The 15,555-nt window shown below is 50.8% G+C and overlaps 1 protein-coding gene across 1 annotated transcript; it reads left to right on the forward strand.

The window, feature by feature from the left end:
• Positions 1-9,235: 9,235 nt before the first annotated feature.
• Positions 9,236-14,698, forward strand: EOMES (eomesodermin). Its single transcript, XM_064672589.1, has 6 exons — positions 9,236-10,588; positions 10,968-11,122; positions 11,408-11,529; positions 11,944-12,102; positions 12,193-12,254; positions 12,887-14,698. The coding sequence occupies exons 1-6, from the start codon at positions 9,828-9,830 to the stop codon at positions 13,620-13,622; spliced, it is 1,995 nt and encodes a 664-aa protein (XP_064528659.1). The 5' UTR covers positions 9,236-9,827; the 3' UTR covers positions 13,623-14,698.
• Positions 14,699-15,555: the final 857 nt, after the last annotated feature.

A 15,555-nucleotide genomic window follows, 5' to 3' on the forward strand; every position in this document is an offset into this window, starting at 1 on the left:
ACCCCACAGCACCTGAACGAGGTCTGACTGATGGTGAAAGGTGATAGGCAAGACCCAAAAGCCCAGAAGGAGAAAGGCGAAACAAAATGGACGATTTCTTCCAGAGCTGCTCTGCTACCAGATGGAAATGCAGGCTTGCTTTGCTCTCTTTTTTCCTGAAACCTGTGTAATTGCTGCCTGGTGGGATGGTTTTCCATGTTTGCAGCAGAATTTTTTATTATTTTGCTTCAAAGGTGGATTTTTAACAGCATTTATCGTACTCAGGGTCTCCCAACAGCCACCTTTCATCAAATATTCCCCAGAGTTGTCAGCATTCAGAAACAGGCAATGCAGGAAAAATACATCCCTTAGGACCTCCCACCTACTACACCACATGTAGAGAAGTGATGAAATAAACGGCCAAGAAAGTCCTCGAGCCCTGGGTGGACACTAAGAGCACTTGCCTGGTAGGAGCATGCCAGTATCCCACATCGACCAGGGGCTCAAACACAAATACAACACAGCTTACCCTGTCCTGCAAACTGACACTGCCACTTGCCAAACACAAATACAACACAGCTTACCCTGTCCTGCAAACTTACACTGCCACTTGCCAATCACTGTACTCTGCCCTGACTGTTCTTGTTATGACAGCACAGACCATGACCCTGTGACATCCCACTCTTTTTTCCAAAGGCTAGTGACTGGAGGAAGGATGGCTCAGGTGGTGGTTGCCATCTGCTCCGCACGTGGAAGGCTCCTGGTCTGGTAGCTGCCTGGGCCAAAGGAAAAGCACGTCCTTCACCTTGCTATGATACCTCACAGGCTGAGTGACTGCTTTAGCTCTGATTCACTCTCACATGTCATTTACGAGAAAAGGCTGCACAGAGAGCTGGAGCAGCAGAGGCAGGGATTCCTCCCAGGAACCAAGGACAGCCATCCGGCTGGTCCCAGACTGTCCCCTGCCACAAGGCTGGCACCAGGAGCACAGTCCCTGTTCTCTATTACCATCATCCTGGGGCTCTGTATTTTACCCGCCCCGTTGTTTCACAGCTACCTTATGCCCTAGGCTATATATAAGGCAAATTGGAAGGTGGGATTTTAGCTTGAGTAGGGCTGAATAAGGTGTGAACTAGGCAGAAATGTTGCCACGATAGCATTATGTTTACCAAGGCCTCACCAACCTGTGGACAGCAGGGACTGAGTGCTACACCGAACCTTTTTAGGCTACTTTTTAATGGGTCATACTAAAGAGGGTTGTACTGTAGTTTAGATCAACACTTAAAACAAAAGATCAGAAGACTTTTTTCCACATCCTTTTCACATTCATTACACCCATTCCTTTTGTGCTCTTCAATCCATAGCTATGGGCAGCAGGAGAACCAGTAATTGCCTGAAACGTGATTAGTGGAGAAAGGAAAGAATGTAGTAAAAAAAAAAACCCAAACAAACAAACACAGAAAAGCAAACAAACAAAAAACAACATGGAAAGAATATGTATTTGTGATATGATTAAACGTTCTTCTGTGATGTTTCTCATTTGTCTGTTCTCATCTGTAAAAAAACTCTGCAAGCTAAAATTTTCCCTCACTAACGTGCTAGAAAACGCAGTGCTGATACATCACATTGAAGTTATTTGGAGAGAAGTGGTGCAGGGAACATTTCATACTGCCCTTGTGTCACCGAAAAACAAATTGTGGTAGCAAAGCAGCTATCGGTTCTGTTGCGAGGGGTGTGGGGGTTTTTTGGGGGTGGAGACGTAGATCACATCTTTTTCCTTTCTTCATAATGGAACTTCATTCTGCTGTGTATGTATTCTAAATTTCAGCTGCTAAACAAACAAAACCGAGGAGGACGATTCTGTGGGACTGGTAGCAATGGCAAAAACTCTTCCTGCACGGAGCGAGTGGGTATCTCACCGGTGTGTCCACAGCTGTTTCCTCCTCAGCTAATGTTTTTCTGATGGCTAATGTTTTGATGGCTTTTTTTTTTTTCTTTCTGGCCACTTAAGCAGAGAGGGGGCTCAGCCCTGGCCACCCTCCCGCCCCGCGACACCCCAGGCTTCCGCGCTCAGGCGGGCGCAGGCTCCGCAGGTGCGAACACCTTTGAAACTGCCGCTCCTGCCGACGGGTTTCCCGGCCGAAAATCACGTGGCAAAGAAAGCGCCCGTTTCCTTCGATTGTTTTCTAACGACTCTGCTCGGGTTTGCCTTTGGTCTTGTCAATAGCCAGATGGGTAATTTTGGAGCTATTTGCGTGCACGCACTTGTTTTGAAGGCGCAGAGGTCTGTGAGCGCAGGTACTTACAAGCACTTAGTGGGAATTAAAATCTGAATGGGCAGCCCTGAATGGCATCACTGCGACACCACGACTTCAAAGAGCCCCCGTTAATCAGGCAGGATCGCCCGCCGGATCCCGCGCTGCAGATGGGGATGGAGATGTGCGGATTCCGGGGCTCCCTCGCGGGGCTGCAGCGGGTTCTGCCGAGACTCCCCGCAGCTAGTTCGAGGGGTGAGGTCTGCCCGGTCATTTTGCAGATTTGGCAGCGATGTTTGGAAAATGGTTAAAAGAGCGGGGACAGAGGCAGAAGCCGGCATGTCCTCCGCACAGCCCCCCCCCCGCACTCTCCCCAGCCTGAAACTGCCTGCGGGGCAGCCTGTGAGGAGCCGGCGTGTGGCAGCATTCCCGGCCGGGATCGCTCTCCGCCACCCGCGGCCCGTCCTTCCCCGCCCCGTCCGGGCGGCTGCTGGCGGTCCTCGCAACCGGGGAGGGCTCGGGGGGAGCGATGCGGGGCCTGAGCTGCCCCCGCCGACCCCGCCACAGACCCCTACCCGCTTGCGGAGGCACCCTCGGAGCGCGGCCCCCGGCGGTCCTGCCTCCGCTGGGCTCCCCTCCCGCCGTGGTCAGCCCGAGCAGGCCTGGGCGCCGGCTGGAAGGGAAGATGCCGGCTCCATCCCGCCCCCGGTAGCAGCGGGATGCTGGCGAGAACCGGGACAGGCAGCTAGCAAACCCGAGCCCTCCCTGGGAGGAGAACCCTACAGCTGTCTTCTCACCTTCTCAGAGAGTACATATGTCGTCCCCTTTCTGCTTTATAGCGGACTTGCCCAACACCGCAGTTATTTAATATGTGGTTCCCTGCTAGGCCTTGCTGTTTGATTGCTGTCACAAATGCTACCAGGTGAAATTCCTCATTGTTTCTGCAATTACACGGTAGCCCACTGCTACTCGCTTTTTCAGCCCCTCGAGTTAATTGTTTTCCCACTGTAAGCCTCATATCAAAGAGCAAAACAAAACCCCAAACCTCCCAAAACTCATATTTCTCAGCTATTATGTTATCAGCAGGAAATATTTCATAGCTCTGACATCATAAGCCCCAAGCAGCATGAAGTTTATCAGGGCCTTCACATGATAAAATTGTACTTTTTAAAGTGATAGAACAAAAAAGCAGAACATCTTTTCACCGCATTTGAGCAGTTAATTTTAATTGCTGTGATTGCTGAATCCAGGCTCTTTTAATAGTAATTTCTCATACAAAGAAGGGGAAGCAAGCCAAAATTAGCTGTTAAAAACTGTCTGTAATAGATCTGTAAATACAAATAGGATCAAACTGCCCAGATCTGTGGCTGGCACACCCATGACATGGATCTTGTCATGTTCTCACATCTCTGTTGTGTGACTGTCAGGATGGTTATGGGCACAAATCTATAAGTGAGTAAGTGATCTTGCTTTAAAACCAGGGAAAAGGTGCTAGGCATCCCTCATTAAACTTATTGGAGGGTGAAAAAGCAAACATTTAAGAAGAGCTGTTCGGAGATCCCTATGCACCAACAATCCTTTAGGTCAGGAAAACACCTCTAAGATCACGAAGTCCAACGCTCAACCCAGTCCATCTCTATGGACTCTCAAGTCCATCACTAAACCAGTTTTCCCAAGTGCCACATCTACATGTCATTTAAATACCTCCAAGGACAGTGACTCAAACACTGCCCTGGGCAGCCTGTTCCAATGCTTGACAACTCTTTCAGTAAAGAAGTTATTCTTAATATCCAATCTAAACCTTCCCTGGCACAAGCTGAGACCATTTCCTCTCCTCCTACCATGCCTTACCTGAGAGAAGAGCCTGACCCCCACCTTGCTTTAATTTCCTTTCAGGTAGTTGTAGAGAGCAGTAGGGTGTCTCCCACCCTGCCCTCGAGCCTTCTTTTCTCTGGAGTAAAAAAACCAAGCTCCCGCAGCTGCTCCACATAATTTTTGCTCCAAATCCTTTATCAGCTCTGGTTGCTCTTCTCTGCACATGCTCCAGCACCTCAATGTCTTTCTTGACGTGAATGGCCCAAAACTGGACACAGTATTTGAGGTATGGCCTCAGCAGTGCCAAATACAGGGGGACAATCACTGCCCTGCTCCTGCTGGATGCACTATTTCTGATAGAGACCAGGATGCCATTGGCCTTCTTGGCCCCCTTGTGCATGTTCAGTCAGCTGTCAACCAGTATGCCCAGGTCCTTTGTAGAGCCTTCCTAACCTTCAGGAGATCAATGCTCCCACCCAAGTTGGTGTTGTCTGTGAATTGACTGAGGATTCACTCGATCCCCTCATCCAGATCATCGATAAACATATTAAACAGGACTGGCCCCAACACTGATCCCTGGGGAAGACCACTTGTGACTGGCCACCAACTGGATGTAGCACCATTCACCATCACATCATCTTGGCCATCCAGACAGTTTTTTACTCAGCAAAGAGAAAACCTGTTCAAGCCATGAGCCATATTAAAAATATGAAATGGTGGTGGTGGTTATGGTTGTGTTTGTGATCCTAATTTCAGTCTCTTTCTTTCTTTCAGTAAGCTTCTACAATTCCATTTGGAGCATGGAAAGTCACCTAGAAACTAAAGACAATTTAATAATTTCCCCTTTTTGTAGATTTCCCAAATATTTGTCAAAATGACAAAGGTATTCACTTTACGAAGACTTACACTTTCTGAGAAACACCTTTTTCTTTCTTTAGCCAATAGGGTACTATAAGTCCAACAACTGAAATCTGTTGTGTGGTCTTACCTAGCAAAATTAGCCATCACTAAGAATTCACTCCAAGCATTTAATATGTTTATCCTTATCTGTCCATACGCTGCCATATTTTACCAATTAGGATCAGATCTTGAATCTGATCAGACCTAGTTTTTACTAACCATTACATTTCCATATAATTTAAAATCACACCTAAAGATTTTTAGGTGTTATTTTTCTTTGAAGGAGGAGAAAGGAAATGACAAATGAGACTGCTTTGGATTCCACTTTATTTTCTAATACTGAGCTGTTTCTTCCAGCTCTTAATTCATTGACTTGTGTCTGTTCTTTCTGTTTCATATATCTCAGCTAGAAAAGGCTATTCTTTACTTTCTAATTTTTATAAATTAGCCCTACACTTATTATGGGTACATATGTCCATTATTTAATGTATATGTCTGTATGCTGCCTTTTTTAAAGAAAGTGGAAGCTAAATTGAATCATTACCAAAGGGTAAAATTGTTGTTAATGTGACACTTTTCCCAGTCAATATAAAAGATAATAGTTCCTTGGTTTTGTAGGGCTATTGATTTCCCCTATTTAAAGCCCATATATATATGTTTCAACAAGAGTTGACTCTACTTTTTAACCCTTTTGGGTTCAAGTTTTCACAACCTCAGAGTAGATTTTAAGCTACGTTTGTATCTTCAGGATATAAGTCTGCACATTGAAAATCCCGCTTGGCATAAATTAAAATGGATTGATGTTTTTTGCAGCTATAGCAGAACTTGTTTTCATCAGAATATAAAGAGCATTTTCAATTAATTCAGTCTCCTAACATTCCCATGAAAGAGATGGCTGTTGTGTGTGTTTGACAGATGAAACTCCCCAAGCACTGAAAGGGTGTAGATGGCTTCTTCATAAAAACAGCCCCTGAAGTTAAGCGACAAGCTGAAATGCCAAGTCTTGCACAGGCGTATTAATACCTCCTTGATTTTTCCAAGTGCTGTAAGCACTCAACAGCCGTGAAAAGAAAGGTACCAAGAATTTAAAAAGGAAGCACTTACATATGACCAGCCACATCTGAAAAATCCCAGCTTTCTTTAGTGATTCTAAAAATGGCATTGGAACATGGTGAAAGAGTGGAAGTTCCATCTTTCACTTGCCCAGCCTGATATTCTGTGTGTTAGCTGAAGGGGTAAAAACCCCCAAAAACAACAGAATGGATGACTGGAGAAATAGAAAGAAAATCTTCAAATCTCAGCACACAAACGTGACATAAAGGTGAAAGTATTCAAGCCTTTTGGGAATCAGATTGAAAAGGATATCCAGAAACCTACAGGTAGTTTTTAACCAAAATCAGACAAAGAAAAAAATTACCTCTCAGAAAATATTCAGATGCAGCATTCAGAAAATACTTGTCAATCAGTCCTGCTGTGGTGGCAGCAGGACTTCAGGAAAAGACTACAGCAATGGCACAGTGTGGCAGGTCATTCTGATAACCAAAATTTTTTTGGTGCCTATACAGACCCAGTGGGGGTGTGGGTGTGTGTCTGTGTGTGTATCTGTATCCATATTTATAAGGTTAAAGGTCATATGTGGCTATAAACGGTGATACGTGGATTTCCATATATATATATACACATATCTAAGTGTGTAACAGCCTGATAGATTTTATTGTTCCAAATTTCCCTTCTTAGGCCCTTCTGAGCAGGGTACTTCAATTAAATAGTTTCAGTCCCATGACTCCAAGCAATTATTTGACGCAGGGACTGTTTTCCGATACACTGACCTCTGATGAAAGAGGAAAGGGTTCAACCCCAGCCTGAAAGCAAAGGATCAAATACTTCGGTCCAGTGTGTCTCTACTGTAACTTGAGTTGCAGAAAATGAGCTCTTTTGGAACAGCTTTTTTAGAGCCACAGATGCTCCTTATTTGAATAAAGCCCAACGAAACAAGATAATATGTAACCCATCAAAGACTTACATTTTCTTTCAACAATTTTTTTGTGGTTTGGAGGTTATTTCAGCAGATTTACGAACCTAACATGCTCCTTTCTGTTTCGCTGCAGTGTTATTTTTAAGATAACATCTAAAAGGCTGCGGGACCCACTCAGAAGTCTCTGGTCCCACACGACTGAAACATCCCGCAACATCGTACGGTGATGTTCCTGGTCAGAACCCGTAGGGCTCCGCGGCAGGGAGCAAGAACGGAACCGGCTTGCAGGGAGACGAGGGGGCAATCCCCCGTTTGCCAGAGTGGGTAGATTTGCAGGCTATGGGAATGACAAATATTGGGTCCCAAGAATTTGTTTGGTGACTGTGGTAACTTTAATTTGCGGAATGCGGGCGGTGGTCGGGGCGGGGGGGGGGGGGGAAGGAGGCACAAGGAGGAGGGCGAGTTACAGCTCTTCCTGCACCGTACAGAGTGAATGAAGAAGCCCCGGGTTACACGCAGTTCCCTCACACTCTCGACGGCCGCAGCGCCGCTGAAGGTCTCCGAGCAGCGGAGACCCTGGTCCGACGGGGCTCCCGCGGGGGGCCAATCCCGACGCGGCCTCCCCCGTCACCGCCGCCAGGACCCTGGCTCGGCGGGAGCTGCGTGGTACGAGGCAGGGATCGAGGCCAGGCTGCTCCCGAGCTCTCCCGAGCTGAGCTGAAAATAACCCCGAGCCTGGGAAGGATTCGTCAACCTTTCGTTCGTTAGAGAGAACTTCACTCCCGTCGTATTTCGAACCAAAACGGGAAGGTCTCCCTTACCCACGGTAGTCACTGTTTTCCTGTCCCCCTCTCCGGTGCAATCCGCAGGAAATCTAAGCAGCATCGAAAGCTTGTCTACCTTGTTCTGTTGAACGCGAGATTGAGTTTTGGGGGAAAAAACCCGCAGCAGCCTTTAACTAAGCGACATCTGTCCTGAGGGGATGTTTTAAATCACGAGATCCTTTCAGTCTATAATATCGTAAAATTAACTCCCATAAATTCTACGTAGCTTTGTAAAACCTCCTTCCGTCCCTGCCCTAGCCCGAGAGAGGCAGAGCCCGAGGGAACGGGTGGCCGGAACAGAGCCCCGGGCCGAGAGCCGCACAGGGGCTCGCCGGCCGCGGGAAGGGGCGCAGAGGCTCGGCCTTCGCGGCGTCCGGCGGGATGCTCCTCGGTTTATTTTGCTTTCAGTGCAAGGCAGCTTGGCCGGGCTTTGCTCCGCTCCTCACCCCACGGCACGCAGCGCCCAGTCCGCTTCGTGCCGGAGCATCGGGCTTCTCCTACACCTTTGTATTGTCTTCCTCGGTCGAACGAGATCCACGCAAAAATTGGGCCAAACGTTATCCTGGAGAGAACGGGTGGTTAGGGCTGGGTCTAGTATTTCGGTGCTGGCTGTGAGCAGCCTGTCCCAGGCTCCCGCCTGTGCGGCCGCAGCCGGAGGTGGACACAGCAGGGGCCGGTTCCCCCGTCTCTTGGCTCCCACCGGGGGTGGGGGCAGAGCCGCGCCTGCCCTCTGCGACGCCGGTGCCGGTGCCTGTCCGGGGGCACAGCGGGCACCACCGAGCGCGCCCCGCCGCTCCCACTCCGCCAGCGCCCGGCTTGCGCAGGATCCGCATCCCGGCAGGGTTCGGGCAGGGCCTCGGGGCTCTGCGGCCGCCGTCACTTGTTCGCCATTTATCTCAGTTGCCCCGATGCGGCGCGGCGGGAGCGGGCAGCAGAGCTCGGCTGCTGTAGCCCGGCCGGATCCTTCCGTCAAGTAACGAAATCTGGCCGCTCGGCCAGTCTGGTTTAAAATTCAGCCGTGAGGTGGAGGCAAGTGTTTGCAGCGCTCCCTGTGAGGTGGCCGGCGGCGGGCAGAGGGCGAGGGGCTGAGGATTTATAGCTGCAAATCGTTCGCGCCGGCTCTGCGCGCTCGACACAATCACACGAGCATCGACCCCTTCCCAAGCGCTGTCCCTTCCCTTGTGGGGCTAAAGGCTCACAGTTTTCCGCTGAGAGAAAGCGCCAAACAGCTCTGGAAACTGCCTGAATTAAAAATCTGCCTCCCCCGTGGGATATGCTGAAGGGCAACGCGGGTTGTGAGAAACCGAACGCCGAGTCCCCGAAAACTGGAATTGCGAACCGAGCCCATCGCTTCTCACAGAGACGTCCCTCACGAGGTGAAACATGTCAACCCCAGGATAAGGATGCTGCCCGGGGAGCGGAGAGGGAGGAAGGAGGCTGCTGGCCTCAGTAGAGGCGTAAGTCGAATTGGTTGACCAGCGAGGCGGCCGGCGAGGAGATGGCGGCGGCTAGTGTCACCCGCCCCGTCTCAGCGGCCCGGCAGATCGCTGCCCTCCCTCCCTGGCGGGTCCCGGGTTTCCTCCACATATTCTTCCCTTTCATCCCCATTCCTCGCTCCCCGCCCGGAATTCTCCCCTCTGCTCCTGAGCGGTGCGCCCGGGAGGACGGTGCCACCTCGGCAAAAGGTTTTTTGGGACAGGGGAAGCCGCGGCCACCGTGGGATGATGCGGCCGTTCCTCTCACTTCGAGCAACGTGGGGGCACGGAGCGGGCCGGAGCCTCTGGGTAACGGGCTGCGGGAAGAAGGGCCATGGAGGCGGGGGCGCACACCAGAGTCACAGGTGACTTGTTCCAATTAGTAGCTGTCTAATTAAATTAGTGTCACGCGGCCCAGCCAATGGGTCGGCGGGGGTGGAGGGCGGTGATGAGGCAGCCTTGGCGCAAGCCCCTCCCCGGCGGCCCGAGGAGCCCGGCGCGCCAGTATAAATTGCCTCGGCGAAACCTTGCTGTAGCTTAGTGCAGCCGTGGGTCGGGGTCGTTGTCGGACCGAGTGGGAGTTCCACCGCACCGCCTATCGAGGATGCAGCTGGGTGAGCCGCTGCTGGCGGCGGCGGGGACACTGCCGGGTGCCCCCTTTTACCCGCTGGAGGGCGGGGGGCGCGGCGCCGCCGCGGGAGCGGGACCTGGAGCTGGGACGGGCGCTGGCGGCGGCTCCCGCGGGCCACCGGGGCCGGGTTCGCCGCCGCGCCTCGACCTGGACAAGATGCCCAAGAAGTTCGGGGCGGCCCCCGCCATCCTGAGCGAGGCGGAGGCGGTCGAGCCGCCCTTCGCCGCCCCCAAGCCGGACGGCCGCAAGGCCACCCCGTGCGGGGACGAGGAGCTGCCCCCGGCCGCCGCCGCCCGCTACTCCATGGACAGCCTGAGCCCCGAGCGCTACTACCTGCAGTCCCCCGGGCCGCCCGCGGCCGAGCTGGGGGGGCCCTGCGCCCTCTTCCCGTACCCGCCGGCGGCGCAGCACGGCGCCGTGTACCAGCCGCCCGGCGGGCCGCGCTACCCCTACGGCTCGGTGCTGTCGCCGGGCGGCTTCGCGGGCGCCGTGTGCCCGCCCGGCGGCCGGGCGCAGTTCGGCGGCGGCGGCGGGTACCAGTACGGGCAGGCGACGGCCGGCGGACCCCTCTACGGCCCCTACCCGGCAGCGTCGGGCTCCTGTGGCGGGCTCGGGGCGCTGGGGGTGCCGGCCGGCGGCCCGGGGCTGCGGGCCCAGGTCTTCCTCTGCAACCGACCCCTCTGGCTCAAGTTCCACCGGCACCAGACGGAGATGATCATCACCAAGCAGGGCCGGTAAGCGGGTACAGAGGATGGCGAAAACGGCGGGAAGTGGTGTGGGGGGAGGGGGGGCGGGGGGGGTGGGTGAAGGGGCACCCCTAGGGACGCTCCGCTTCGGGCAGCGCTTCCCCGCTGCCCTGGGGAGGAGGTGCACGGTCTCCTCGTCGGTCGCGCCCCGGGATGCTTTCCTTGAGAACCAGCTCTCCTATTTTCCCCACCCAAGGCGGCTGGGAGATGGGGCGGGGGTTGATTGGGGTTCGCCACCTTCTTCCTTGGTCTCCTCGGTGCCGTGACGGACGGGGCACCCTGCGGCTGCCTACAGCATCCGTCGGAGCCCGCGCCCCCTTCCCCGGCCCACCTCAGCATGCCGTGTGGTTTCCCCCCCTCTCTCCAGGAGGATGTTTCCCTTCCTGAGCTTCAACATCACTGGCCTCAACCCCACGGCCCACTACAACGTTTTCGTGGAGGTGGTCTTGGCGGACCCCAACCACTGGCGTTTCCAGGGAGGCAAGTGGGTGACCTGCGGCAAAGCCGACAACAACATGCAAGGTAGGTGCGGGTTCTCGGGGTCTCCTCGCCGCCTTTCCCTGTGGGTCGGTTTCCCGGAAAGGGTTCCCGCTTCTCCCCCTTCTGCAGGGTCTTCCTGACACCCAGCATTTTGGTGAGGGACAAGCTATACTTTTAAGGGCGTTTTGCGACCTTTTTTCACGCCGCAGTGTGCGAGGCTGTGTGGGAGAGGGGCCATCGTGGAGCCGAGGTGCTGCGCGGCGGGGGGGGGGGGGTCAGAACAAAGCCCCGTGCTCGGCCGGCCTTTCATTGACTTGTCTTCCCCAGGCAACAAGGTCTACGTTCACCCCGAGTCGCCCAACACCGGGGCTCACTGGATGAGGCAGGAGATTTCTTTCGGGAAGTTGAAGCTGACGAACAATAAAGGCGCTAACAACAACAACGCGCAGGTATGGAGGGGGAGGCAGGCTTGAGGGGCTCTTGGTGGTACAGCAGGGGAGCCCTGGGATTTCAGGCCTTTATACCATTTCAGCGAGCTGCCAGATCACTGTGACTTGTCCCCTTCTTGAACTGGGTCGTAGATTTTGTTTACTTCTCTGTATGAATGGAGTTAAAAATGTCAGAATTTGATGTGTGAATTGTTTTGGTTTTAGCTGGTGTATTTATCCCCAGAGTTGTTCAAAAAGTGGGAGTGTAGCTGATGGCTCTTACTGAAACAGGGCTATAAGCTATGAAACATCTCCTGATAACAGTTAAAATGTTCTATACAATTTACAGGAAGAAAATGTCATGCTGTAAAATAAACCTTTTAATGTTAGATGCAATTGTTTTAAAGATTTTGTCTCTTTCATGGTTTCTTTTAGATGATAGTACTTCAGTCTCTACACAAGTATCAGCCCCGGCTTCACATTGTGGAAGTGACTGAAGATGGTGTTGAAGATCTGAATGATTCCTCAAAGACTCAAACATTTGTTTTCCCTGAAACACAGTTCATAGCAGTTACAGCATATCAAAACACTGATGTAAGCACAGATGTATAAAATTACAGTTGAGAATAAAATTGCCTTGTGGGTTCAGAGTCTCATCTTACTATATTCTGCTTTCACTTTTAGATTACACAGCTCAAAATTGACCATAACCCTTTTGCAAAAGGCTTCAGAGACAACTATGACTCGTAAGTACGCTTCTGTGTTCTTTTGCAGTTGTTTCTATCTAGGAAGCATGATTCTGGCCTGAAATGTCTGTGCAAAAGATTTTCTTTATACACTAATAAAGTTATTCAGAAGCAGCAATACTTCTGGCAGTTTTGCTAACATTAAAATGTCTGTTTGAATAGTGTATTGTCTTGATTACCTGTCTGTTAGCAGGCTTCTGAATTTTGGTAGTAAATTTGTGCTGGCCTGCAGATTTGGCAGTAGAAGTGTGTACTGAGTGTCTCCAAGAGTAGGCAGCATCTTTCAAGTTGTTAGCAAAAGACTTGCCTAATGGTCACTTTTATAGCTTCAAATGCCCTTTGGAAAATCGGAGCTGTGTGTATATATACAAGTATGGCTGCTGCATGCAGCTCATCTAAAATGGGTTGGATGGTGGAGAACAGTATATTTATAGCAGTAATACCAGAAATCTTATACTAGTCTAGGGGAAAAAATCCTCCTAAATCAGATAAAAATAAACAGCCATCCAATTATATTTATGATTCTAATTAAGAAATAACTCGAGTTTCTTCCTGTTTGTGTTTTTATGTAGTCTTACTATCATACTGGAATTGTTAAGAAAAACACTTGGTATTTCTCTTTTATGTTGTAGCATGTACACAGCTTCAGAAAATGACAGATTAACTCCATCTCCCACGGATTCTCCTAGATCCCACCAGATTGTCCCTGGCACCCGATACAGTATGCAGCCGTTCTTCCAAGAACAGTTTGTCAACAACCTGCCCCCAGCCAGGTTTTACAACGGTGAGAGAACCGTTCCTCAGACGAATGGGTTGCTGTCCCCGCAGCAGAACGAGGAGGTGGCCAGCCCTCCTCAGCGGTGGTTTGTGACGCCTGTACAGCAGCCCAGTGCCAACAAATTGGACATGAACTCCTATGAGACAGAGTATTCTCATAGCACCTTGCTCCCTTATGGCATTAAATCCCTCCCCCTTCAGACATCCCATGCACTGGGATACTACCCAGACCCGACATTTCCATCCATGGCAGGCTGGGGGAGCAGGGGCTCTTACCAGCGAAAAATCACAACAGGATTACCTTGGACCTCAAGAACAAGTCCTCCAGGATTCTCTGAAGATCAGCTTTCCAAGGAGAAGGTGAAAGAAGAAATTGGCTCATCCTGGATAGAGACTCCACCCTCCATAAAGTCTTTAGATTCAAATGATTCTGGGGTCTACACAGGCGCTTGTAAGAGAAGACGGCTTTCCCCTAGCACTTCCAGCAATGAAAATTCCCCAACGATGAAATGTGAGGACATTAATGCTGAGGACTATAGCAAAGACACTTCAAAAGGCATGGGCTACTATGCGTTCTATAGTAGTTCTTAAAACATCCTTTTATTCCAATTGGCTAATTTTTTCCAGGGTGGCCTTGGGTTTTTTTGCATTACAATTGCCAAAAAGACTCCTGCCTTCCACCTTTAATTGTTGTGTGCAATTCTAAAGAAGGTGCCAAAGCTTCTTCACTGTTGCAGGTAACAAAGTAGGGAAAGAGCAAACCATGGGAGAGTTCATCCCCTCCTTTAGAAGGAACCACATGCAGAAGCTGTAACGAGGACCCTAGATCTTAACAACGTGGCTTATTTATTGGAGACACTAAAGTGTACAGTTTGGCTTGGCTCAGAGACCTCATCAAATCTATGCACTCCTGAGCAAGGAAATAGGGGGATAGGATCCCAAATTTAATTTTCTTCCCTGCTTGACCCTCTGATAAAAGGGGGCTGGGTTGTCGGGAGCTGCACAAATGCTATGTTCTGCTTTGGACTGCATTGGTTTCTTCAACCTTATCTGCAACACAGTTGGCTGAGTTGGCTTGTTCAGCTAAGAGTTTCTTTGGCAGAAGATGGCCAAAATAAAAGCCTGCTTGCCAGGCGGGATTTTGACTTGAAGGTCTTGTTGCCGATGATGGGGTTACAATGACCAAATCTGACTTTTAGCTTAGAACTTGCATTAAAAAAAAAAAAAGCCTCCATCCCAAAAGCCTAACCTTTATTGAGGTGGCCAAAAACAAAGTGTACAGTTGTGTTTTGTCTAGGTACACTGTAGAATATTGTGGAATAATGTATAAATAGTTGACCTTATAGCTGTTCAGTTGGAAGGACATCTGGTGGTATTTTGAAGTTCAAAAGGCTTTTTTTTTTTTTTTTTGGTTAATCAAACTTACCATATATGGAGCATTGCAAAAAGATTTTTATTTATGTGTATGTAAAGTGACTTTTTCAGCTGCCCTGTATGAAACTGGAAATGATGTAACTACCCACTCTTCTTTCCTATAGTTTCAGCCATTTTAAACTGGTTGGCCCTAGAGCACTGGCACACAAACTTTTAACCCACCAAGACCTTTTTTTATTTTGTTTTTCTGTGTACATACTAGTAATTTTAAATAAATGTGGTGCCAGGGATAAGATTGGGTGGCTCTGCCTCTTCTTTGCCTCTGCTGGGTGTCCCAGAGGGGGAGGAGGGAGCACGGTCCTAGGGGTTTTAAGTTGCCACCCCTTGGAATGTTGCTACCGTGCTCATTTGCGTGCTGCTAGCTCTGTCTGTGGTGGTTTAATTTTTTTTTCTCCCCCTTTTCATAATCTCGTGGTTTGCCACGGTTTTCTGGGGCATTCTCCCCCAAGGTCGACTCCCCGGTCTCTTTTGCCTTGTCACCCGCCTCTGCCCTGCCCCACTGAGGTAGGCGAGGTGAGAGCTCAGCCTCGGCCCGGGGAGCGAATTGTGAACCCATCCTGCCTCCCGCAGAAACCCCAGGGCTGCCCCTTCCGTTTCCCGGAACCAGGCAAGAAATTCCCCTGCCCGCTTATCTGGGGCTAAAGCTCCACCCGGCAGAGCTATTGATTCCCGGCTGCTGTAGCAGTCGGACCTTTCCTGAGGATATGCAGGCAAGTAATGGGATTAAGCTGTTAGCGATTCCTGGCTGCAAACAAAATAAACGCGGGGCTCGGGCCGGGGCCGTTCCCGGTGGAGGTAACGGCGATCGGGGGGCACCGGCAGCAGCTCCCCGTCGTCCGGAGCGGGACGCGGCGGGTGTTCGAGGTGGTATCGATCAGCGCCTCTTTTCTCGGGGCGAGGCTCCGGCTCTGCGCGCTGGCAAGCGAAACAAATCCGTGTCCCGGGAGCTTGTCCCCCGCACAAGGACCCCATATGAGACAGGAGTCGCGGTAATTTTTAAGAGACGAGGGATGGAATATAATTTTTGTGTGTATTTTTTACGTGGGGGATACCCTTCCTCGGAAAAGTCCCCTGGACGGGCAGGCTGCCC

The sequence above is a fragment of the Pseudopipra pipra genome, chromosome 1 (assembly GCF_036250125.1).
Source record: "Pseudopipra pipra isolate bDixPip1 chromosome 1, bDixPip1.hap1, whole genome shotgun sequence".
Lineage (NCBI taxonomy): Eukaryota > Metazoa > Chordata > Aves > Passeriformes > Pipridae > Pseudopipra > Pseudopipra pipra.

Coding starts and splice junctions, on each gene's coding strand:
- EOMES (XM_064672589.1), top strand. CDS start 9,828: ATGCAGCTGGGTGAGCCGCTGCTGGCGGCGGCGGGGACACTGCCGGGT. Junction 10,589..10,967: donor ATCATCACCAAGCAGGGCCG/GTAAGCGGGTAC, acceptor CCCTCTCTCCAG/GAGGATGTTTCCCTTCCTGA. Junction 11,123..11,407: donor AGCCGACAACAACATGCAAG/GTAGGTGCGGGT, acceptor TGTCTTCCCCAG/GCAACAAGGTCTACGTTCAC.